Source organism: Nannospalax galili, unplaced genomic scaffold (genome assembly GCF_000622305.1).
Source record: "Nannospalax galili isolate Female #2095 unplaced genomic scaffold, S.galili_v1.0 scaffold286, whole genome shotgun sequence".
Classification (NCBI taxonomy): Eukaryota; Metazoa; Chordata; class Mammalia; order Rodentia; family Spalacidae; genus Nannospalax; species Nannospalax galili.
The window spans coordinates 11,593,649-11,620,853 of NW_008359442.1; the positions used below are offsets into that span (position 1 = coordinate 11,593,649).

The 27,205-nt window shown below is 37.7% G+C and overlaps 1 protein-coding gene across 6 annotated transcripts in view; it reads left to right on the forward strand.

Moving 5' to 3' along the window:
• Positions 1 to 7: 7 nt before the first annotated feature.
• The window catches only part of Pigf (phosphatidylinositol glycan anchor biosynthesis class F), a 33,915-nt gene continuing 6,717 nt past the window's right edge, over positions 8 to 27,205 (forward strand). The window contains exons 1-6 of one of the 6 annotated variants that reach the window (XM_029558621.1): positions 8 to 126; positions 1,650 to 1,898; positions 4,940 to 5,031; positions 6,782 to 6,898; positions 19,520 to 19,628; positions 24,933 to 27,034. In XM_029558621.1, the coding sequence (XP_029414481.1) occupies positions 1,671 to 1,898; positions 4,940 to 5,031; positions 6,782 to 6,898; positions 19,520 to 19,628; positions 24,933 to 25,064 (678 nt within the window). In that variant the 5' untranslated portion in view covers positions 8 to 126; positions 1,650 to 1,670 and the 3' untranslated portion in view covers positions 25,065 to 27,034. The other 5 variants (XM_017795585.2, XM_029558619.1, XM_029558620.1 and 2 more) reach the window with 5 other exon arrangements.

Sequence of the window (27,205 nt, forward strand, 5' to 3'; positions counted from 1 at the left end):
CGATTGGCTGTTCACTTGTGCGTCTCCGCCTCCTGGGTCTGCGCCCGCGCGAGGGCCATGGCAGCCTGTCGCTCAAGAAGGTGGGAGGCGGTACTGCCCCCCTTGCCTTCCGCGGGCGGGAGTTAGGTAAGCGGTCCGGACGTCCCTCTCGCTGGCCTCGGGCGCGGGCAGGCCGCTCGGCCCTAGCAGCGTCTTCTCTGCGCGCCTGCCGCCTGAGCGCCAGGCTTCCGGCGGGACCCAGGGCTGCCCTGTGGGACCGACCGTCTCTGATCCCAGTGTCGGACTCTCCTTCAACCCACACTGGTGCTCTCTGATTACGCCCATCAGCTGCCCACACTCTCGGGTCCGAGGCTGAGGCGGAGTCCGCGCGACCCGGGGTCGGGAGGAGCTGCAGCCGAAGCCTCGTCAACTGGGCCAAGGCTGCTTGGGAGGGCTCAGAAGTCCCTCGTCGACGCTGCTGCGTCTGTCGACCTGGGTCACGTCAGCTCGCGACCCGAGACGGCGGCTGCGCGATGTCTGGGTGAGGGAACTCGGGGCCACCAGGGCAGGTGCCCCAGGGAGGGTGAAGACTGCACAGCCCCATTCAGCCAGCTTTGAGTTTGGTACTGATGCTGTATCAGATCCAGACATGCTGATGGCCCCGAAGCGCTGTCTACAGAGAGAATGAACTTCAGATCTTCGGGCTTGTCTGACCAGTCTGCGGAGGGTCTACCCGAGCAACTTTCCCTTGGTCCCCGCCAGCTAGCCGTTCTTTTCCCGACCCCTGGAGTGTATTTTTAAGTCAGAGGATAGACTTGAAGTGGCTTTTAGGGCATGTAACCTTGACCAGGTCTCCTAACTCGTTCATCCTGTTTCCTTAATCGGTGCCTTTGGATTGTGCGATTCTAATGAGGGCTGTTAGGACAACGTCCAGATTCGCCTCTTTGCTTTTCATGCCAACGTGCTTCCGCTTCTGTGTGTACTTTTTTTTCTGGGATATTTCTGTTTGGGGGATGTCAACCATGATATAACATTGACTGTTACTTTAATTAAGCTCTTAATTTTAGGCAATACAATGTATAAACTCTATTAGGTAATCTAAATATATATATTTAGAGACGGTAAACTTTTTTCTCCTCCCATTCACGGTCTACTTTTGACTAGAATTTGACATTTGTAACATATTATTTCGGTTTTTCGGGAGCTTTGGGAACCTTTCGTTTAGCACGATAATCGTCTAAACTATTGCTTTTACCACCATTGAATTCAAGTGCATACTTGGAGTCACTAGGTATTTGGTAGAGAATATGAACTATTCTGATTTCATCTTCCAAATTTTGGCAAAAAAGCAAATGAATTGCTTAATTGTCTGTGTCCCCTTTGCAGAAACCAGTAGCATATGTTAAAAATTACTACTAAATTTCAAAAAAAAATTTTTTTTTACTAAATTCCAAATCATTGCAAAAATCCTTTGTATCAAATTAGGGAACTCTAAGGTAGTATCAAATCTACATGAGCATTTACATACATGCATCTCCTGTGTTTTGAAACAAATACGTTGCCCATAAAAAATTTCTAGTTTGTAGCTTATTTTTAGAGATTTGAAGTGCTTGGGACAATGGGGAAAATCATTATTACATTTTTTCCCACTTTGATTTGATTTTCACTAGATAATCACCCAAGAAAACACCATGAAAGATACGGACATCAAGAGACTACTGTATACCAATCTTTTGTGCATCTTTTCAATTTTCCTAAGCATTTTTATTCCACCATTCTTCTTGGATAACTTCTCGGTATTGGAAACACACTTGATATGGTTGTGCACTTGTTCCACTTTTGTAACTGCTGTCAATCTCCTATTATATCTAGTAGTGAAACCAAATGTATCTTCTAAAAGAAGTTCATTATCACATAAGGTAAGGTTTACTTTTTATTTTATGTATATTTTTATTGAATTTTTGTGCATTTCATATTAAGCATCTTAATCATCTTTATACCCCTTCTCTCATCTGCATCCCTCCATATCCCCTCCCACAGGATTTCATGCATTCTGTCATATATGTTAAGACTTACTGAGTCGAGTTAGTGTCCCCAGACAATCCCTCAGTACAAAGGTCATCCACTGGGATCTAGTCAGCCTATCTAGAGTCTCTCCCTTAAAGATCAACTTTCCCTCAACTGTAGTAATCAACTGCCAATAGTTCTTCAGCTAAGGTTGATGCCTGCTGCCCATTTCCCCAGTTCTATGCTGAGTTTTTGTCTAATTGAGTTTGCATGGGTCTTGCATATGCTGACACCATTGCTGTAGGTTCATATGAGCAAGGTTCCAGGAGCCTGTAAGACTGTTTCCATATGCTCATGAACCTCCTCCCTGGGTCTTACAACCTTTCTGCCCCCTCTTCCACAATGGTCCCTGAGCTGTGGGTGGGTGAAGTTTAGTAAAGAAGTCCTGTCTGGGGACCTACATCCTGCAGACTCTTATTCTCCATGCTTTGACCATTTGTGGCCTTTTGTGCTTAACACTTAGTTGCATGAGGGAGCTACGTTGATGAGAGAATGCATTAGTATTCTCTCTATCCCTTTTTCTGCTATGTTCTGTGAGCCTTAGGTGTTAGAGGTTCCATTGTAGATATGCCACTTATGATTGGGGATCTCACAGACACTTGTTCTCTGTGTGTGACCAGTTGTGGAATTCTGTAATAGTCATCATCTGTTTCAAAAGAAGCTTCTTTGATGAGTGGTGACTGGCATACTTGTCTGTAAGGTAACATTTACTTCTTAATTACCAATCTTTAGATGGAGGTAGTGTTCTTTTAATGTAAGAATAAAGTATTATTATGACGCATTGAGTTATTTACACTGTATAAAGGGAGCCTGATTCTCCCCCCCAAGCAGTAACCTGTCACTTGTTGCCCACAATGTTTGAAAGATTCTTGTTGCACATCCATAGTAGAATTAGGACTCCTTCAGTGCGTCACAAATGTAAGCATTGTGAGCTTATATAATCAGTTTTTTGTCATCACTGAAGATAATTTATAAGACATTACAATTTCTTTTCATATATTTTTATACTTGTTTAAACGTGAGTGGGAGAGTACACATAGGAGAGTACACGTATGTTGCACATGCATGTGGAGGCCACAGGACAACCTTGGATGTCATCTTCTGGGACAGTGTCTACTTCCTTTGAGACAGGGGCTTTCATTGGCCAGGAGCTCACCAATTACACTGGCTGGCCAGCAAACCTCTGAGATCTTTGTCTCTCCCTCCCTAGTGCTGGGATTCTAAGTGTGCCACCGTACTTGGGCAGTTTAACATGGGCTCTAGGGATTAAATTCAGGTCCTTGTGCTTAGCTATCCCCCAGTCCATATATATTTGTTTGTTTTGTTTTTTGAGCTGACCTGGAATTCCCTATGTAGACCAGGCTGGCCTCAATCTCACAGATATCTTGGCCCGCCTCTGCCTTTCAAGAAAGGCATGTGCCACCAAACCCAGCCCATATATTTAAATATATATATACATGTATTCTTTGAGATTTTTATACATGCATATAATATTTTTTGATCATATTCATCTTCCACTCTATTCCTTCGCCCTGCTCCCAACTCATATCCATTTGTTGAGTCCAGTTTGTACTGCCTATATATTCGTGGATGTGGAGCTTGCACTGGAGCGTGGTCAATCTATGAGGGACCACACCCCTAAAGAAAACCAACTCTTCCTCCCCTAGTAGCCATTAACTGTCAGTAGCACCTCAGCTAGGGATGGAGACTGAGCCCATTTTTTGCACTTCTAATACAATAAATGAGTTTTTCAGAAATTGTGAATTAAGCCATTATATTCATGTTTAAATCATGGCCTTCTTTGACTAAACAAGTTTTCAGATATTAGAATCAATTTTCTGGAATAGTCCCTGACAATTATGTTAAATTTATAAAGTCCTCACTTAACACTTAATACTATATACGACCCTCTGTTTGATAATCTTAAACCCTTTATTGACTTTGCTTTAAAATATTTAATATGAGTTTTAGAATTGTATTTTCTTTAAGTTTCAGATCAAGCATATCCATACATGGGCCTTTTTGTAGACATTCAGGTCTTTATTTTATATCATTTATTCAGTAATATGAATATGATTTGGGAAATTAATATTTTACTTTTTGGTACAGTTTTTTCAGTTTTATTTTAAAATTAAAGAAGTATAGTAGTTATTAAATAAGGTCATTGTGAATTTTGTATCCTAGCATTCTGTTATCAATATTTCATAAATATTGGTTAAGAGTATCATATAAATACCCTAGAAACAAATCGGTTTTGATTCTCATGTTGGTTTGGTGAATAGATATATTTGTATAATATTTGCCTTTTGAATTAAAAAAATTTGATTACATTTGTGTGTGTGTGTACGTGTGTGTGTGTCTACTATCTGAGTGTTTGTGGTCCAGGGGCAACTTGTGGGAGTTGGTTCTCCCCTTCCACTCTGTGGGTCCTAAGGATTGAACTCTGGTTATCTGGCTTGGAGGCAAACCCCTTTACCCACTGAGTGATCTTATTGGCCCTATCCTTTATGTGTTTTACAGTCTGTTTTTGACACAATTTTAAGGGCTGTGTATGTGACTAGGCACAAGATGTGATCTAATTTAAGGTTACCCAACAAAAGAATGTTCAAATGTTTCAGACAGTGTGGGATCAAGTTATATTTGTAGAGTTAGGTGTGGTTGGTCCATGCCTTTAATACCAGCAGAGGCAGGCATCTCTCTGTAAGTTCCAGGCCAGCCTTGTCTACATGGTGAGTTCCAGGCCAGCCAGGACTACATAGTGAGACCCTCCCTGTCTTAGAAAACAAAACAAAACAAGACAAAACAAAACAAAGTTATATTTGTGGTTAAAATGGCAGAATTTATGACTTTTTTTTTATATTTTCTTAGTTTCAAATTATTCATTCTCTTTTAGGTAACCAGAGTTTTGAAATGCTGGATCTACTTTCTTATGTCCTGCTTCTTCCTTCATGTGATTTTTGTTCTATATGGTGCACCACTAATAGAGTAAGTTTTAAATTTTTACTTTAAATTTATATTTTAATACATTCATTTACTAAATGATATGCTAACTCTTAGGAACTAGAGGAAAAACTATAGTGTATTTAATTAATGGATTAAGATAGAAAACAAGGCCAGGTATGGTAGCACACGCCTTTAATCACAGCACTTGGGAGACAGTGGCAGGTGGGTCTCTGTGAGATCAAGGCCAGCCTAGTCTCCATAGAAGTTCCAGGCCAGCAGGAGCTACAGGGAAACCCTGTCTTGGGGGAGGGGGGGGAGATAATATCAATCTTTTTAAAAATTACTGTTATTCTTTTAAAAACAATTGAATAACTTAATTTCATACATACTTATCTAACTTTCAGATACCCAACTACATATTGTGAGAAGGGCAGGCAGATGAGAGATTATGCTATAGTAATAAATATATGGCTCTTTAGAGACCTCTAAGTGTCCAACCTTTTGACATTATAATGTGATTTTGTCATCTACACAGTTTGCATTCAAGAACCTTGAAGTTGAGTTACAAAAACAAAACAAAACAAAAACCCACCTCAAAAAAAAACAACAAAAAAACAACTCAATGTTTTAAATAAGGTTATGATTTTATGTTGGGATGCATTCATAACTATCCTGGGCCAAGCACCACAGGCTGAATACTCCATGATTTTTGCAAGGTACTCAGTATCATGTTATGTATATGTTGGTTATAACTATCATACCAGTGATTAGTAAATATAGTTCTAAAGTAACTGAAGTTATTTGCCTAAGGAACATAAATAGATTTCTGTATCCAGATAGTTAACAAGTTAATGTTTATATGTAAAATTTAACTCAACAGTTTTTCAAAACTGACCAATTTGAAATTAGTGGAAACTAAATCTACAAATATTTCTTATATAATGAGAAACTTCGGTTTAATCATGATTAATGATTATGATGAAATGAGTGATTATACATATACACACATACATATATAGCTATATATGCATTTGTTTATATATACACACATATACATAATTATATATATATAAATCAAACTAATGGGTTATTCTTTCTTAGGGAAAGAAAAGTCCTTTATCATGGAAAATGGTAGTTTCTGCCTTAAACCATGTTTGAGTGGAATCAGTGAATAGACAATATAATTGCATAGTTCAAGATTTTGTCAAAATGCAAATTGTCAGGCCTCAATCAGAAACTCTGGCAGTGGGACCTGCTAGGTTTTATTTTAGGATCTCCAGGTGGTTCCAAAATAAAGTTGAACTACTTTTTTTTGGGGGGGGGGTCTTTTTGAGACAGGGTCTCCCTGTAGCCCCAGCTGTCCTGGAACTCACTATGTAGACCAGGCTGGCCTTGAACTCACAGAGATCCACCTGCCTCTGCCTCCCAAGTGCTGCGATTAAAGGTGTGCATCACCATGCCCAGCTGAACTACCTTTTTTTTAAAGAGAAAATTTCAGAGATTGTTAAGGAAGAAAGCTAATTAGCTCAGAATGAGATTTCTTACAGGGAGGTCTCAGCATGGATCTTCAGATTTTTCACATTTCTGAACTCTATTATTAAAACCAGGCTATTTACTAGGTTGATTTTTAAAGCTAGTACAATTATAGTCACTATTTTGGTGGGACTTAGGTAACTTTTCAAAGGAAAGTATAAGAAGATATTTACATATTAAATCCACTTATATGTGTGTGTGTATTTATACATACTTTTAGCATGTTTTAAATAGTCAACAAAGTTCTCTTTTTTTCTAGGTTGGTGTTGGAAACATTTTTATTTGCAGTTATTTTGTCTACTTTCACTACAGTACCTTGTTTATGTTTGTTAGGACCAAACCTCAAAGCATGGCTAAGAGTTTTCAGCAGAAATGGGTAAGTTTAAATTTTTTATTTTAGTGATGTTGTTAGTTTAAAATAATTAATGAAGTATTTTCCTGTGCATTGTCAGTGTGCTCATTTTCTTATGAGTGTGTCTAGTCATTGTATGGCTTTCAAAGGTGCCAATGCAATTGGAGAATGGAGATAGAATGTTCAGAGAATGCCCCAGGTGGGTAGAACCACAGATTCCTCCTTCCACATTAGCAACATCAGGTAGCTGTGCTTTTTTCTGTATGTTAAACTTCCACTTGACCTTTTGTTTGAAAATAATGTTTCTGCCACCAAAAGAAAGGTTTGAAACCCACTGGGTTAATGAGGCACTCTGATAAAGTACTACAAATATAATTGCTTATTTACGTTTTATAAAGAAAGAAGTTCATAATGTAGGAGCATTTTGTGTAACAATAATCTCTTGTTTAGCCTTTTTTTTTTTTTTTTAAATCACAAGATAGCAGAGTGCAAGTTTCATAGGATTTTTTTTCCCCCAGTCTTTTTGAGATAGGGTTTCCCTGTAGCCCCAACTGTCCTGGAACTCACTATGTAGACCAGGCTGGCCTTGAACTCACAGAGATCCACCTACCTCTGCCTCCCAAGTGCTGGGATTAAAGGTGTGCATCACCACTTTTATTGCCAGATAGGGTCTCTCTCTATTCTTGGCTGGCCTGGAATTCTATGTAGATCAAGCTAGCCTCCAACTCACTGGGATCTACCTGCCTCCCAAGTGTTGAGGTTAAAGGTGTGTACTAGCACACCAGGCTAAGATTGTAGTGTAAAGGTACTGAAATGATATGTGCTAGAAATGGTTAATTTCTAACTAAGGAAATCAGGATATTATTTAGTTCTCATAGTTTTATCCTATTTATGACACAGCAGCAAAAACCTTTTGAGTGCTTTCTTTGTGTCCCCTATTATTCTAAGCTCTGTGGATTCGAGAGTATTTAGAAGATTGCTTTTACCCCTGAGGAGCTTGCATGTTCAAGGGATAAGAATAAAATGAGCAAATAGTAAGAGACTCACAGTCTATAAATTCACCACAGTGCTTAGGAACAGAGGAATAGAAAGGAAGGGAGATGAGGTGGGGGTGATCTGATGGACTTGGATCAGAAGTCTAGGATTTGATGAGACAAGAAAAGGAAAGATACCGTATGCAGGAGTTGGGAAGCATAGAAACTGAAATAAAGTTGGTATTTTTTAACATAATTTGGAAGTTAACAGCTCAAGGAGACCAGAGGATGGGTGCTGCATAGCTTGGCTCCACAAATTACTTTTTCCTTTGGAAATGAGTATTGGTTATTTTGTATATATATGTGTATGTGTTTTTGGTCTTGCTTTGTTTTGTTTAATTATTTTTCTGGAACCATCTTCTATTCATAAAATTTCTAGGAATAAAAGCATAACAACTGAATTTTTTCCTTTGTTACCATAGTATACCAAATGCAATTAATTTAATATTTTACTTTGAAAATGTTAAATTGTGAAATTGGTTGAAACCTTAGTTTAGATTAATGATTTATCCAGCTTTGACTTTTGTATCAAAATGGTATCTTTGGGAGGAGTGAACACTGTCATTTTGTTTTACAGTTAGTTCTTTGTAACTTGACCTATGTGCTCCTAAAACTCACCATACTTTTCTAAATTAGGCAATGAAGCCCACAGAGCTTCCTTATGGGGCAGGATGGGGTTAGAGGCATAATGCTTGGAAACTTCATTAGTGACACACAAAAAAAGCAAAAATGGTTGCACAGTGAAATGGTTAAAGACACATAAATATTACATTAAAGATGACTCTGCCTAGGAAAAGACTTGGTATGTTCTTTGTGAGTTATGGTGAAATAGTGAAGCATGGTTGTTGGAAATCTGACCCTGAGTTAACACCAGATGTAGATGTGTCATGTATCATGTTTGTTACTCATGATACATAAAGTAAAAGTTGGGAGGTATATATTTAAATTACATTTCTTTCTTTCTGTATGCATATGTATGTGGGTATGTGTGGGGACACACTTGTACCAGAGCACACATATGGAGGTCAGAGGACAACTTGGGAGACTTAGTTCTCTCTTTCTACCATGTGGGTCCTGGGGATCAGCCTCTCGTCAACAGGCTTGGTGGCAAGCACCTTTATTTGCTGAGGTACTTTGTTGGCTCATGTGTGATTTATTTTTAAACAGTATTGAGATGATTCACATACCATAAATGTCACCTACTGAAAATGTATAATATAATGGTTTTCAGTATATTCAGAGAGATGCAAACCCATCACCAGAGCCAGTTTTAAACATTTTTATCACCTCAGAAAGCCCTGCATTCTTACCTCCTTATCCCTATCCTGCTTCCAGTCCCTAAGCAACCACTAATATCCTTGCATCTCAGTAGAGTTGCCTGCTATGGACATTTCATACAAATGAATCATATAATTTGTAGTATTTTATGATTTCTTTCACTTAGCATAATGTTTTCAAAGTTTGTCCACGTTGTAGCATGTATCCATAATTCATTTCTTTCTATAATGGTGTTAGGGATTAAACCCAGGGCCTCATGCATGTGAAACAAGCAGTCTACCAACTGAGCTAAATCCCTAGCCCTATTTATGTTGTTAAAAAAAATCAAGTTTAAACATGTGTGTAGTATGCTACCATTTATGCAAAAAATTGGCCAGGTGGAATTAAATAGAGTCACGTATCTCTGGAAGAACTTGATGAAACATCGGATGTCTCTGGGGAAAGCATCTGAGAAGCTAGTGACAAGATAAAGGGACTTCTCATTGGATCTTCATGAAGATGAACTTGATTCATATCAATGTGCTTACCTAGTCAGCATGAAAGCTATAATGAGTTAGGTCTTGCCAATATTTAACTTATATCCTGGTTATTAGAAGTTACGCCTGTTAAAGGAAGTTGCTAAATTTCTCTGATGACATGTAATCATCAGGAAGCTATAAAAACTACCCTTCCAAAATTTCTCACATCAAATTGCAAAACAGGTAAGCTGCTAGAGGACAATGGCTAAAAATTTCCAATTTGTAATACAAACCATTTCATTTAATATGCAAGAAATGACATGAAACTAATAATAAAGTATTTTCATAACTTTTAAAGCATATTCATGAAACTTGGGGCATTTCTCAGAGATACATCACTATGTTCTTCATGAAAATATTAGAAATCTGGCACATTAAGTGTTTTGCCCAAGCTCCATAGCTAGTAAGTGACTGAGCTGGGACTTGAATCTAGATCACCTCACAATACAGAAGTAAGAAGACTCCAGTAGCAGAGGGTCAGAAAGTGGATTCTTGTCCTTTATATAGTGGCCATGTGATCTCAGACAAGCTACTTAGCTTCGTAAATTCCCATATGTAATATGATTAGAATAAATCATAATTTGCAGTTATTGCCAGAAGTAAGATAATGAGTGAAATCATGGCAAGTGCTCAAGAATGTTTGTCAGATGTATTAATAAAGATCAGAAGCATCTATATATTTCCAACCCTGACAACAATTTGTCTCAATTCTGTTTACTTTAGGTAACAGACCTATGAGTGCAGCACATAGATACCACAGAGAAGGAGTGATGAGTAATGGCTTTGTCAGTTCATTTAGTGTGACGTTCATGTGGATCTGGTCATGAGAGTGGAACTAAAGTCTTCATGTCTCCACTATTCATTGGTGTAATTATAAGTATTCAAATGAAACTAAGATGCTCACTGTGAACAGGCCCATTTTGAATTGACAAGACATCTCAAGCAGTTTTGAATCAATGTAAATATTTTATACTCTTCTAACAGAAATAACTTTATATACTGTTTAATATATCTATTTGCATGTTTATATAAAACTTAATGCTGAGCAGATGATAATCATATAGAAACTGAGGACATAAAAGCTTTGGGCTTGAAAACTGAGAATTATATGCTATGAGTAAAGGGTCAGTTTTCATACTTTGGAGATTTAGGGCATAGTTAAATGACACTATCTTAATGGGGTTTTTCCTTAAAGTTAACATGAAGTTATTCCAGAAAAGCAAAACACAACCCCAAGAGAATATTATTGTAAAGAAACTTGTAGAAAAGTCATTTAGTTTCTTAAATACTTTGCTAGCTTCTCAATGGCATGCATATTACTGCAAATGCTTGATGTGTAATGATTTTTTTTGATTTACTTTATTGTATATGTATGGGTGTTATACCTGCGTGTATCTAAGTGTACCCATGTTGTGCTATGCCATGGAGGTCAGAAGAGGGCATCGGATTCCCCTGGAACTGGAGTTAAGGATGGTTTGTAGCCGCCATGTGGGTGCTGGGAATTGATCCCGGGTCCTCTGCAAGAGCAGTCAGTGCTCTTAACCTCTGAGCCATCTCTCCAGCCCCTTGATTTGTAATAATTTAATTCAGTCTCTTGCTTTGTTGTAATTATTGTGACATATACACTTCCATTTGTAGACTTTCTTTTTGTTCTTTCCTTTGTTTTTTTTTGTTTGTTTGTTTTATTGTTGTTGGTTGTTTTGAGATAGGGTCTCCCTGTAGCCTCAGCTGGCCTGGAACTCACTATATAGACCAGGCTGGCCTGTATCTCACAGAGATCCACCTACCTCTACCTCCCGAGTCCTGTGATTCAAAGCATGTACCACCATGCCCAGCTATTTGTAGACTTTCTTACAAAGGAAAGTAGTAATCTGATTATCATAGACCCATGTTTTTTATTGAATTTTGCTTTTTAATTGGTCAGATTTTCTTATGCTGTATTTGAAATGTCTAAGTTAATACATGATCACTTTTGGTGAGCTAAATATGTTCCTGGATAGGACTATGCTCAGATCTGTGGGATCATGCCAAGGTAAAAACTCTGAGCAAGACTTGTTCTTATAAGTAAAAACAAGCTTCTTTTGGTCATCTTTGTATTGAAATAGACTTTATATTGTGAAAACTACTGTGGACATTAAGTGTTGAAAAGATAGTGAATGACCAAAGATTTACTGTTCAAGGCCAGACTGGTCTACATAGTGAGTTCCAGGACAGCTGGGGCAACAGGGAGACCCTGTCTCAAAAAGACCAAAAAAAAAAAAAAAAGGTAATTTAGTCTGAGTGTTGTCACAAAAATTTAGTGGCAAAGAGACTTTAATTTTAATATTCATTCCTTTATGAAATTTTGTATTGAAAATTATGTGAAATGTTTTTAGCCACCAGGGGTAGTAGTACAGTCTCTTTTTTTTTTCCATTTAAAAAAAATTTATTTATTTTTTACACCCACTTCCCAGATAGCACCCTCCCATAGCCTCCCTCCCCCACTAGAGCCCTTATACTCTGATATCCCTGCTACTGTCTGCTGTGTTGTTGGCACCCCCAGCCATTCCCCACTACTTGCCCTTCTGGTGAATCTAGTCAGCCTATCTAGAGGTCTTTGTTTAAGGAGGGTCAGCTTTTCCTCCTCTAGCGGTAATCGTTTGTCAATATTCCTTTGGATAAGATTGGGGTCTGCTGTTCATTTTCCCAGTTCTATGCTGGGTTACTATCTGGGAATCCCTTTGGCCACCCTGGCCAACAACTCAAAAGAAGGTATCACCTGTCCGGCATTTTTGCTTGTTATGTAGCCTTTGGTTATATATATGGACTCTTATGAAATTATATTGGCCCCTTTAATTTTTGGTTATACTTTCCAGTCTCTTTTTTTAAGATCAAATTTGTTTAAACAAGTTTGTTTTGATGAGAACCTATCTAAGGTGTGCCACCACTTGGCATCACTACTTTATAATTTACTTTCCCCCACAATATTACAAACATCTTTACCTGTGCATGTGTGTAATCTACCTCTTCTTGCCCTGTACCCTCAATTAGTATAGCTTTAAGTAACATAAAACTTCAGCCTATATTGCATGAAGGAAAATAATCATGCTGCACTGCAGAGGTTGGGTGGTTCTGGATGCAGATGAGATGTGGCTGTGCCTCTTAGTGGTTCTTGCGGTTCTTACAGTTTCTGTTCTCAGTTTGAGAAGGAAGCACAGTAGCTTCCATCAGGCTAGGATCACCCTGATTGAATTATTCTAATCATCATATCATTGCATGTGTTCTATGTATTGTGATTTACTAATTTCTATCAAATCTTTATAGAGTTTAAATGATGTTATGAGCATCTTTATTTCATATAATTTTGAAAACTTGTGCAAAAGCTTCTTTGAACTAGATTCCTGAAATAGAATTTGGGAATCAAAGGAAGTTGATAGATACTGTCAAACTAAGGTTGGAATATGAAGAATAAACTAAGGTCATAACATGAAGACCATGTATACATCTATGTAGATTTTTCTCACCAACAAAGCCTCCGTTTCCTGTCTCACCGTCAGCTATCATTGCTTTTAATGAATGTACAGAACTGCTTTCTACTAGGGCTCTCTGCCAAGGGGACAGACAAAATAGCTTCACCTGGTTTCTAAAAGGATGTGTAAACCCTGGCCAGGACTTTTAAAAATTTGAGCTGCAGAACAGCCATTTACTGCTCTTCAGCTGAGTGTTACTGTTGAGTCACAGAGATTGCATATTTCTTGTTCCACCTCATTCTCTCTCTCTCTAATGTTACAAAAAACTGGGCAGAAAATAACTTCCACTTTTCAAAATGCAGATTCAAGACAGGAAAAATTGGAGCCAGTTAAGATGGCAAGACAGCTTCAAACATAATTTATTATGTCTGAGGAAATAGTAGTCATTTAGCTTCCTGCCTATGGGAAGCATGAGCAAGGTGAAGAGAAATGGCACAGCAGCTGTAAATGAGAGAAAGGGAGAAGTGGGGAGAAGGAAGAGGGAGGAAGAGAGAGAAACACATCCACCCGCAGACAAATAATCTGATCTGGGAGAAAATGCCCTCGGAACAAAACCAAGCATATTCCCTACAATTTAGCTTAGAAAAATGTTTTCAAACATACTAACAATAGAAAGAGCAAAGATAAGAAAGTCAGTGATTGCAGAATTAATGCAATTTTTAGAATCTAAGCAAAGCTTATAGAACATAGACTAGAAATACCAAGAAGCGTAGACAAGTTAGAAAATTGGATTTTTGTATGAAGGAAGGGTTTGAGCTAATCAGAGTAAATGTAGGCTAAGGAAGGAGCGAGAAACATAAAGTTATTAGAGAACCGATGATAGATATGGAGGACAAAGGGGATTTGAACATGAAATTAATATGTGCCCCTGTAGTACAAAAGAGAATTCAAAGATGCTAATTTCTCCAATTGAAAGAATTACTCTATACACTAAAGTGTATTAAAGCAATACACTCCTACACATAAAATTCAAATAATAAAATATTTTAGGAAGTGCTGGGATTAAAGTCATGCACCACCACATCTGGCATATTTTTTTATTCTTTATTTCATGTGTATGACTGTATTGGCTGCGTATATGTAAGTACCCCGGTGTTGTGCAGTGCCCACAGAGGTCAGAAGAGAGTGTCGGATCCCCTGGAACTGGAGTTATGGACAGTTGTTAGCCTCTGCGTGGTTGCTGGGAACCCAACCCTGGTCTTCTGCAAGAGCAGTCAGTGTTTTTAACCTCTGAGTGTTCTCTCTAGCCCCAGTTCAGTGGTTTTTAATATAGACACAGTGGTAAAACTATTATTACAGTCTTACTTTAGAACATTTCATTACACACACACACACACACACACACAACACACACACACACCCCTCCCTGTCTAGTATCAGTCGTCTCTACCCACCCTTCTCTTCCATTCCACAGCTCAGGTAACCACTAGTGTGTTTTCTTGTTATAAATTTGCCCATTCTGGTCATTTTGCTTATGGCGTTCTAAGTAGAATGAGAGATAAACGATAAGGCACTTGAGGAAGACCTCAAGTGAAATATAGAAATGAAAATGTCAAAAAGCAACTTAGGAAAAAGAAAAACAATATAAAAAACAGAAGATTAAGAAACCCATAGATTTTTATATCCAGAGAGCAATAAAGCTGTAGGAAAATGAAAGTACTGTGTCGGGCATATTGGCATGTGTGCCTTTAATCCCAGCACTTGGGAGGCAGAGGCAGGCAGATCTCAGATCAAGGTCACCCTGTTCCACATCAGGATTTCCAGGCAGGCTGGGACTAGTGGAAACCCTGCTGAAAAACTAAAACAAACAAACAAACAAAAACAAAACAAAACAAAAAACCTGAAGTAGAGGTAGAAACAAAGTTGAAAAGATCCCTTAGTCAAACAGAAAAGGTATGAAAAATTAGTTAAAAGGTAAAAAAAAAAAAAAAAAGAGAAGAGTTCGAAATAATAGTGTTTTTACCAAAAAAATAAGGAATATAAAATTCTTAGGAGATTGAGTAGAAAAAGTCTTAAAGTTCAAGAGCAAAAGAAACTGGAATTCTAGATTAAGAGACCTATGTTTTTCTGGAATGGCTTAAAAGGCAGACACTTGTAGCAGCATTCTTTGTAAAATGTTAGGTAATGAGGAATAAAGAGATGATTATAAATGCTTCCAGAAAGTGGGCAGGTGGGGAACTGGAATGGCACCAAACCTCCCTGATGGGAGTCTGAAACCAACCGAGCAATGACTTCTAATACTAGGAGGCCAAAATAGTTCTAGCAATTATAATGAAGTCATTTTCAGATCTAAAATATCTCTTAAAATGAAAAAATGTATTTTTGAGAGGGTGAAGGGAAAAAGGGAGACTAGGGAGGGGAGAGAGAGAGAGTTTGATTGATTGATTCTGACTCAGAACCTAGGTAACAAATCCCTAAACCGCAGAATGGAGAGGGTCAAAGAGATTTACAAGATGATGGTGTAGCGTCCTCAGAATACCCACTGTCAGCAAGCTGAGACCTACCAATCCAAGTTGGAGCAAGTGAGGCACCTCAGGAAAAGGGGCCAAAGAAAGAAGAAACAATTTTAAGTGCCATGGAGAGTTCTGTTGGTTTGTTTTTAGTTTTTAAAGATGATTTAGTGACAGCTACATAAGCGAGAGAAGAGGAAAGAAACAGTTCTTAGCATCCAAGAAAAAAATTTAAAATTACATTTACTGAGAGAAAAAAAATGTAATTGCTATTTCACTCTGTGGTTAGTATTCTCATAGTCATGTTAATGAAAATACATATTGCTTCAACTGAAAGGGGAAGGTTTTGTTATTGAAGATGGGACAAAAAGCAAGAAGTGCATGTGTGGAGAGTGCATATGGGGGGAGCTTGTGAATAAAAGCTCCTACAGTAAAATGTAGAAAGTAATGGAATCTTGAAATGCAATTCATAAGTTGTTTTTAATTGGAAGCATGTCTGTAGGGTTCAGAAATCAGGTGGGAAAGGGATGGAGGAGGAGGAGCCTTTATTCTAGCTGTGGTCCTTGACTTTACATATACTACATGCTGTTTTTGATAAATATCGTTAAAGGCAGGCAACAGAATTTTCCTGGTTTTAAAAATACATCTTGGTTCTATTTTTTTTGACTCATTATATGTAAGGTCACAAATAATCTTGGATACAGTAAACAATCAAAATTGAGGACAATATCTTGGATTTTTGCACTTTCATTTTAATAAACATGTTAGATACAAGTGTACTAGACCAATGAAAAATGTGAAGACACATTTCTTGCCACCAACACCTCTGATCATGTCATTATCTTGATTAAAAACCTTCAGTAGTTTCTTTAGCATGACATTTAAAGCATTTCTTATAGCTTAACTGTAAGTCTATTGCATTGATATACCATTTCACACCTGTTAGGAGGACTGTAATCCAAACAGATGACAGATATTAGGGGAATATGGAAAAATTGGAGCCTTCATACACTTCTGGTGGGAAAGTCAAGTGTTTCAACTGCTATGGGAAACTATCTGCGAGTTCCTCAAGTGATTAAACAGCAGGTGACCTAGCTATTTCACTCTAGGTATAATCCCAAGAGAAATGAAAACAGATGTCTATACAGAGACTTACACAAAAAATGTTCCTAGTAGCATTATTTCTAATTACCAAAAGGCAGAAACAACCCAAATGCTCATCAACTGTTGAAAAGATAAATAAAATATAGAGCATCCATACAAGGAAACATGATTCACTGTCAAATGAATGAAGTGTTGATACATTACACCATAGGTGGATTTTGAAAACAGTATTCTTTTTTAAAAATATTTTATTATTTTTATTTTTTTTTCAATGTGTATGAGAGTATTGCCTACATGTATGTGAGTGCACCCATGTCGTGCAATGCCACGGAGGTCAGAAGAGGGCTTCAGATTCCCCTGGAACTGGAGTTAAGGACGGTTCATAGCTGCCATGTGGGTGCTGGGAATCGAACCCAGGTCCTCTGCAAGAGCAGTCAGTGCTCTTAACCACTGAGCCATCTCTCCAGCCCTGAAAACAGTATTCTAAGTCAAAGAAATTAGTTTAAAAAATCATGTCACGCCGGGCATGGTGGTGCATGCCTTTAATCCCAGCATTCAGGAGGCAGAGGCAGGCTAATCTCTCTGAGTTCAAGGCCAGCCTGGTCTACATAGTGAGTTAGTGAGTTCCAGGACAGCTGGGGCTACAGGGAGACCCTGTCTCAAAAAGAACCCCCCCCCCCCAAAAATCATGTCATGCAGTTTCACTTTCATTAAATACTCAGATTAAGCAAATCCGTAGACAGAAAGTAGCTTAGTAGTTGCTTAGGGTTTATGGGGAAGGAAAAATGGAGAGTGACTGTTGATGGATGAAGGATTTCCTTTTTAGTGATTAAAATACTCTAAAATTGGTGATGGTCACACAACTGAATATACTAAAACCCATTATGCTTTAGATAAGTGAATTGCGTGGCTGGAAAAGTAATTCCTAGGGTAAATTTTTTTTTTTTTTATTGCACTCAATGAAGCTGTTAGTTTACTTTTTAAAATTCTGTATCCCAGGTTGGACTGGAACTCACTATGTAGCTCAGGTTGGCACTTGCAGCATTTCTCCTGTCTCAGCCTTCTGTGTGCTGGATTATAGATGTGAGCTACCATACCTGGCTTGAAGTTATTTTTAAAAAGGTTTGACTCTAGCCTGCTTTTCCAGCCTTATTTCCCATTCTTCCTCTTGGCATCAACCAGTGTTTCATATTTCTCTTAACCTGTAGTGCATTTTCTCCAGTTCAAGGTCTAACACTACTTACTTTTTCAAATCCACATAACTGTCTTCCTCTTTTATAAAACAGAAAAGTAAACTCTTTGCAGCATAAAGTCGCCTCTCAACCTCTCCCATGTTTCACATCTGTAGGCACATCACTCTCTGTGTTACAACATAGATGAGTTGTGTGTTAAACGGAGGCTAGTTAACATTTGTCAGCTACAACCTAATCAAGTTATCTCTGAGAATCTTTAAATTACCCACCAAGTGCAATTTTCTTTTTACATTTAACTCAGCTAGTTTTTTCTCTCTCCAAAATTGAAGAAGTTCTCCATTCTGCTGGCTGCTAGTTGAAGAAATTGACTAGCATTTACAGATACTGTATTTTTTAAAAAAATCCAGTAAAGCCCAGCAGATAATTCAAATTTTCATATATGGTGATTGGATCCTACTCCTTTCAGTGCCAAGTTTTAACAGAAACAAAGCTTTTATAGATGTGGGGATATGAGATGGACAGGTGACAGAGGGATTGATTTATGAACTTTGATTTGAGATGTCTATAATTCAGTATAGATTTTGTGTACAATAACTGGAAAATTTCTAATGGAAAAAAAATCATCTGACCAAATAATTGTTCCTTTTCCCTATACTAGCTAGAAGATCCTGCTTTTTATTAACTTCACATTAACTCTACTATACATTTTTAGCATTTGAAAAATTGATCCCAGTTATTGCATTGTCTTGGACCTTTACTGTAACTAGACACATGCTCCACATGATGTTAATGTTCACATTATGAAGCTGAAGTCAAGACCCTAAGAGAGTGGTGAGAGTTATGTCCCTTCACTTCTACACTTTTAAGATATAAATAGGGATGGTAGGCAAAATCACTGGGTCTTTTTTATTTAAAGCAGAATCTTGGTAGATAGCCCATGCTGACTTCAAAGTCACCTTTCTGCTTCAGCACCCAGCCCAACTCCAACCCTTCTCTGTAACAAGTGCTGGGATTATAGGTGTGTGTTACCATGTCCACTATCACTGAATTCTTTGAAGTTCTTGTTCCCTATCCCTTATTTGCCGAAAAAGTTGATTTCGTTACATGAAATAAGGCATAAGGAAGTCTAGTGAGAAAATCATTCTCTATCCATACAGTGGACTATATACATTTCATGTGTAAAGATATGCATAGACTTAAAATAAAATTCTGTGCATATGTGTACCTGTATAAACTATTTCTTGAGAGGTATATAATACTTTGTAAATGACAATTGTCTATGAAGAAAGGACCCAGGAGTTGTGGAGTGGGAAGAGGACTTAGTGTTGTTACTACAAGTGCTCTTTTGTATTGTCTCTTAAAATGTACATGTAATACCTTTCTGTAAAAATATACTTTACTATTGTTAATTGTTCATGTTTCTAAATGTCAATTTGAGTTGATCATTTTAAATGAATAAAAAATATATGTGTAGTGTTAATTTGTGCTACTGTTTTTTTCTTTTTCTTTTTCTTTTTAAGCTGGTGTGATAACAGTTACCAATGACTTGTATTTTACAGAGTTACATCCATCTGGGAGAATAGTCTTCAGATCACTACAATTTCTAGTTTTGTAGGAGCATGGCTTGGAGCATTTCCTATTCCACTGGATTGGGAAAGACCATGGCAGGTTGGTTTCAAAGACTTAACATAACAAAATTCATGTTGGCACAATAGGAATGCTGATGAAGCAAACTGATATATGTATGCAAGTTATTTTGTTATTCAATTAAGTAGGATCCCAATCCCTTTCTGTCAGTGCAAACTAGGTGGCTGCTTATTAGGGCCAGGTCGTAGGCATCTGTGTTGACCTGGATCCATGTCCCGGCACTGCTGTTTCTTTTGTATAAATGAACGAGTGTGTGTGTGTGTGTGTGTGTGTGTGTGTGTGTGTGTTTATTTGTGTGCAGATGGGTGTGCCCATGCATGTGTGGAGACCAGAGGTGGATGTTGGGCGTCTTCCTGTGGCTCTCCACCTTACATTTTGAGACATGGTTTCTCATTGACCTGGAGCTCACCGATTGGCCAGACTGGCTGACTATTGAACCACTGGGATCTTCCTGTCTTCAGCTTCCAGTGCTGAGATGACAAGTGTGAGTTGCCATGCCTGGCTTTTAATATGAGTGCTGGGGATCCAAACTCAGGTCCTCATGTTTGGATACAAGCATTCTTCAACCCCTATTCTTAAGCTTTTGAAAACTCATTTTGTTGTGTTTTTTTTTTAATTATTATACTTCTGATCTTAGATCATATTTTCTTAACTTGATAGATGCCAAAATTCAGTGTTGATCTTGAAATATATTTAAAAGCATGGGGCCAGGTGTGGTGGCACATACCTTAATCCCAACACTTGGGAGGCAGAGGCAGAGGCAGGCAGATCTCTGTGAGTTTGAGGCCAGCCTGGTCTACATAGTGAGTTCCAGGCCAACTGGGGCTACAGGGAGACCCTGTCTCAAAAAAAAAAACAAAAATAAATAAATAAATTTTAAAAAGCATGTAGTGATTTTTCTTTTTTAAAAAAGCTTTATTTTTACTCTGTGTGTGCGTGCTATAGCACATGAAAGGACAACTTGGAGGAGCCAGTTCTCTCTTTTCACCATGTGAGATCTGGAGATCAAACTCAGGGCATCAGGTTTGGAGGCAGGAGCCTTTTCCCACTGAGCTCTCTCACCAGCCCCCAAAGTGATTTTTAAAATAAAGATATATGACATGAGAGGAAGCTTGAAAGTGCTCTATCACTGAGCTGTATCCCCATCCCTTGGTGTTTTGAGACAAGGTCTCACTATGTAGCTTAGGCTGGCCTCAAACTTGTGATTCTTCTGCTCCTGCCTCATGGTTATTAGGATTATAGATATGAGCCACCACCCCCAGCATCATTATCTTAGCTTTTAAAATTTTTTTTTTGGATTTTTTGGACAGTCTCTGTAGTTCAGGCCGGCCTTGAACTCACCATGTAGTAAAAGATGGTCTTGAACTGTTGCCTCCATCTCCCAGGTATTGGGATTACAGCCGTGTACTACCATGTTCTAGTTCCCTTTATGTTTCTATGATAAAACACTCTGACCAAAAGCAACTTAGGGGAGGAAAGGATTTATTTAGCTTACACGTTCGTGTTATATATAGTCCATCACTGAAGGAAATCAAGGCAGAAATTCAAGGCAGGGATTTGAAGCCAAAACCATAAAGGAATGCTGCTTGCTGGCGTGCTCACTCCCAGCTTCATGCTTAGCTAGCTTTCTTAATAGCCCAGGACCACCTGCCTATGGAACAGTGCCACTCACAGAGGACTGGGCCCTACTGTATTAATTAATAATCAAGACAGTCCACCGTAGACTTGCCCACAGGCCAGCGGGATCTGAGCCATCCCTCAGTTGAGGCTTCTCAGATGATTCAAAGCTGAATTTAGTTGATAATTAAGGCTAAGCAGCACACTCCAACCCTTGTCACTTAACATACAAATATATCACTGTGAAACCATAACCTTTTCTTTCTTGTCTCAAATATGTCATGCTTGATTGCTTTAATTTTTAATGGCTTTGTACTGTGCTATTATATACTTTATAATTTAATAAATTCACTATTGAGCATTTAGTTTATTGTAATATTTTACTATAATAAATATTGCTTTGATAAACATCTTCAAATCTATAGCATCATGAAATTTTCTAGTTATTTTCCTAAGATAATTTCCTCCAATTAGAATTATGGTATTAAAAATAAATGTACTCTTTTTCCAACATAAAGATAATATTTTTCTGATCTCAAAGAGAAAATATATTGACTTAAAATTTTTTTACTTAAAATTTTTCAAGAGTACATCTCTTTCACAAGTGGCTGTAAGTTTCTAGGTTCACAGTTGAATTAATACAGTTATACAGTATTGAACCTCAGTATAAGCCCTGTAAGACATAAAATTGAATGAATTTTTAACCTTTAAAAATGATCTTCATTTTGGGCCGGGCGTGGTAGTGCATGCCTTTAATCCCAGCACTCAGGAGGCAGAGGCAGGTGGATCTCTGTGAGTTCAAGGCCAGCCTGGTCTACATAGTGAGTTCTAGGACAGCTGGGGCTACAGGGAGACCCTGTCTCAAAATATTGGTTGCACTTGGATCCTTGGTGCCTGTGTATGTCTATAAAGTCATCGGGTAGATTTCAATGGTAATGTTTATCACCTCTACTAATTAACATGACATAAATTTCCATGCTTCCTCCTCAAATATATTTTTTTAATTTGATTTTTTTTGTGTGTGTATATATCACACAGAACATCCCAAACCATCTTATTCAACTACTTTTAAGCAATATTAATAATTATTAAAAAGTTAAAATTAGGGTTTTTTTCATCTACTCCAATGAAACCACCATTCATATTTTAGTGGTAATGTTTGAAGCTCTTTGTGTGTGCAACTATTCATAATGTACATGTTATTTTTAATTTGCTTTCCTTCCAACTTTATATTATAGTTATTATATGCCAGTGAAGAATTACATATTTGGAATATTCTATTTGCATAAAATAACCAGTTTTTAAGGAACATTGAGATTGTTTCTAGTTTTCACTATTAATATCTTGTCATTACTTTTGTTATTATCATACTAAAACATGTATCTTTGCCTATTTGCCCAGTTTGTAGGGTAAATTCCTAGGTAATGAATAATTGGATTAAGTCTTTCATACACACCTTGCTTATAGGATCTGAATTTTATGCTGATTGCCTACTTTTAGGTCTACTTTTGTGCTTTCAGTTAAATATTCTATCTTCCAGACAGTTGAGTTGGTCTTTCTCATTTAATAATTCTGGAGGGTTACCATCCCTGTTTTGATTATTTGTTATGTAGAAATTCCTGAAGTTTGGAGAATATGGTAACACCAGTATCCTTAGAGAAGAGTTGCTCCTGAAACAAAATTGTTTCCTAGGCCAGTGGTCAAGTCAGAATCATTGAAATCATCCATACTTAATTTCATTCAACAGAAGTGTCAGTGATTTCTAAATTGGAGGGCAAAATTATTGAAAAACGCACATGAATTGTTTCAGACTCCTAGATTCATTGCTTTCAGTTAATGCAGTTATATCTAAAGTATTAAAAAGTAAAGCACAGTAGGGCATGTTTTAATGAGTTGATAATGTCAGTTTGTATATACACCGGCTATTTTAGAGTATAAACATTTGATCTTGCATATATGTAAGACTTGTCTGAAAGACTACAGAAGTAGAAACTGAATTGTGGAGAGTAGATGTGCTATTTAAAGCATGTGTTTAAGTTGACTAAGAAGACATGTTCATTATTTACAGTTCAATTGTCAATTTTTAGATGATTCAGGCTTTTAGCTACTCATTTCTCTTCCTTGGTGCTTGTTTACAATGAGTTTACTAGATTCACATTTATAGCATATTTTAAAATTTATTGTAAAGTCTTCCCTTGACTTACTGCCTGGGGGGGGGGGGTGCAGTTTTGAGACAGGGTTTCACTCTGTAGCCCAGATTGGCCTGGAACTCACTAGGTAGCTGAGGATGGCCTCGAACACCAGATCCTCCAGCCACTTCCCATGTACTGGGATTACGGGTAAATGCCAGTGTTCCTGGCTGAATTACTGCTTTTTATAATCTTTGTGTGTAAGTACAGGCGTGCATGCTATTGCACACTGGAGGTCAGGGGACAACTTCAGGTGTTGGTCTTCACTTTCCACCTTGAGATGGGGCCCCATCAACACTGTGTGCTAGGCTAACAGTTCTGGAGCTTCTGGGGATGCACCTGTCTACTGCCTGCCTCCCCACAGGGACTCTGGGATGACAGGTACATGTGCTACTGTGTCCAGCTCTACCTGAGTTCTGGACATCCAAACTCCTATGCTTGCATGTTGGAGGCAAGCACTGTGTACAGAGCCATCTTCTTAGCCCTGAAGTATGGACTTTTAAGAAAGTTTTTCTAGTTAGCTAGTTTAAATATATGACATCATTAAAAATTTTCATTCAGCTAGAATACACTGGCTGTTTAATTTTCTTTATTGTTGGGTTGTTTTTAGAGTATTCAAAGTTAATGGCTGACTTATTCACCGTGATCCTTTTAAGTTGTGATGCCTACTGATGGGGGAAGAATAGAACTGATACTTCTCAAAATCTTTTATTTATATATTCATCTCCCTCTCAGTTGTTTACTAATAAACTAGAGAAATGATGAGGTCCCATTTTTTTTTCTTTCACTTTTCATTTTCAGCAAATAAGGTTTTTGTGTTGTTATTGTTATTTGCCAACAATTCAAACTACACAGAATGGAACCTCAATGTGGCTCATAATACTGATGGAATCTGCCAGAGAATCAATAAATCAGATAAGGGGATAATGGCATTTCCTAAAAATGGAGATTTTGCTAGAGCAAAATTTCATGAGAAGATAGTATTTTATATACTTTATTATCTAAAATGTTATTAGAAATTTTGGTTCTTTGTTCCTTGTAGCCCAATAAACATTTGATGTTTATGGTAAAGCAAATTTTTCTAGATTATATTTTATTTATAGACTAGTCAGAGAAACAGGAGCAGCTGCTTAAGCAGTTACTTTCTTTAAAAGCACACATGCATGAATACACAGAACCCAACAAAACCTGTTACATGTTTTAATTGTTTTCTCTACATTGAACTGAAATCTGATTGTGTATAATGTTCCTGGGGCCAAGCATGACTGTGAGTTCTCTAATGAGATATTTAAAGCGTATTTGTATTTTTCAAGTTGGTTCTTCATTCACTCTAAAGCCCCATTGAAAAGCATTGTCAATGAAAACTGATTTTCAACTTAATAGGAGCCTTAAATGATTTTAGTAGTGGCAAGTGATAAAAGAGACTAGATATCTATAGTTGAATGATGCTTTCACTTTGTGGCTATAAAAGTGTCTTAATGATACTACTTTTTTGTTGTTGTTGTTTGTCTTTCCATAGGATCTCCTAGTCCCAGCCCTCCTGGAAGTCACTGTGTGGACCAGGCTGGCCTCAATGTCAGAGATCCTGCCTCTGCCTCCCAAGGACTGGGATAAAAAGCCCACATTGTTAATGATACTTTTCACATACTAAAAATGCAAATTCCATTAATTGTTGAGTTCTCATGTGTTAGTATAATTGTTTTCTTGTTCTTCTTGCTCAGCAATCTTCAGTTGGTATTGTCTTTCTGTTCTTGGTATTTTGTTAAACCACTTTATTGAAGTATTTGGATTTCACATCATTTTTTAATCCTGTTTGACATTTCAGATAATAATAGAACCTGGTAACATTTGTAGGTCTCTGTGTACCAGGCATGGGGCTTGGCACTATCCCAGAAGTAACTTAATCATGACAACTGTAGTGCAAGGTAGATTTCATTCCCATTTTTACTCACCAGAAAGTCAAAGTGTAGGAGGGGAGGAGTACACATCCTGTTCAACAGTATTTAGCTGGCAAGGGAAGGTTTAGGATTCAAACAAGAGCCCCACCTACACTGTGATTCTGTTCACTGCTGGAGACTAAAGCACAGTGTTTCTTTCTTTCTTTCTTTTTTTTTTTTTTTTTTAATGACAGTGTTTCTTTTTAAAAACAGCATAGCTTAGTTCTCTGTAGAATAGCTTGAGTAGCTATTAAATTGCTTGCTTTCCCCACATTGTTTCTTCTAAATGCCAAGATCACTCTGATGATGTCTGTATTTTAGACTAAAATTTAATACATTTGTGGGAGAGTACTTAAAGCTAATTTACAATGCCTTTGTGTCTGAAAAACCCACAAATGCTTTTTTTCTCTGTGTGTGCGTACATGTGTGCATGTGCAAAAGGATGTCAGGTAATCTGCTTTATCACTCTGCCTTATGACTCCTTTATTTTTAAAATATTTATTTTATGTCTGTATCTGTGGTTATGTGTACATGTGTCCATATGAACGTGAAGGTCAGAAAGGAGCATTGTATCCCTTAGAGCTGGAGTTCCAGGTGTTTGTGAGCTGACCAGTGTGGATGCTGGATCTGAGCTCTGGTCCTCTGACAGAGTAGTAAGTGCTTTTAACTGCTGAGCCATCTGTCTAGCTCCCTTATTCTCTTGAGACAGGGCCTCACTGAGCCTGGAGCTAGGCTGGTGGTAAGCTGGCCCTAGCCATTCTCCTGTCTCTGTCCTCCACGGCATTAGGGTTACAGGCACTCCACCTTTTTTGTTTTTTTAAATATGAGTGCTTAGGTCCTCATGCTTACACAGCAAACACTCTTACTAGGTGAGCCACCTTCCCAGGCTCCACAAATGCCTTTACAGTATGGACTTCAATGATATTACCTTTAAAAGAGATTAAGCCAAGTAATGTCTCTTCTAGGTTACTTATTTCTAATAAAGTTAACAAGCAAATATATTTTAAACAACTGAATTCGAAACCTGAATTTTAGACACTTGAAATATTCAAAACAATTTTAACTTATTTTAAAATATTTGTACTAATTCTAATTAGATACCAGGTAAATGAGACAGTGTTGTATTTTTTGAGCCAGTGAGATGAATCAGTGGGTAAAAGTGCTTGCAAGCCTAACGCCTGAGTTTAGTCCCCAGAATCCACATAAAGAAGAGAACTGGCTCCCAAAAGTTGTCATTTGATTTCCATACATGTGCTGTATGCTCATGCCCACATGCATACACACATATACAATAATAAATATAAACATTAAAATTCATTTTCTCTAGTTTTACCCTTAAAATTTTAGTATTTATGAAACACTCACTTTCTGAAATCACAGATGTTCTCATAATTTGAAATGATTGTAATTAGTTATTACAGAATCTCAGAGTGGGAGATGAAATGAAGATTAGAGATTGGATTGAAGATGTGTGATTTTAGGCTAACTGCTATTTCTGTTACCAAAGGGATCATACTGTGTAATAGACCAAAGTAAAATATTATATGATTCAAGAATGAGGAAAAAACATAATAACTGACAGAAGATGGTTTGGGGTTAAAAAATGTGTTCATTGTGTATTAATGTGATGCTAGCTAGGCTAACTTATGTGCATGTATGTATCCAGGATCATTTAATGTCACTTTGACAGGAATTCACCTGTCTACAAGCAACTTCCTAACTCTGTGTCCTTGGTGGTAGGAGAGAAGTCAGAGTAAATGCAGGTTAGTGTACACTTACATTCATGCAGTAGAGCGAAAGGAGCGGATTCACTGTGTGTGTGTGTGTGTGTGTGTGTGTGTGTGTGTGTGTGTGT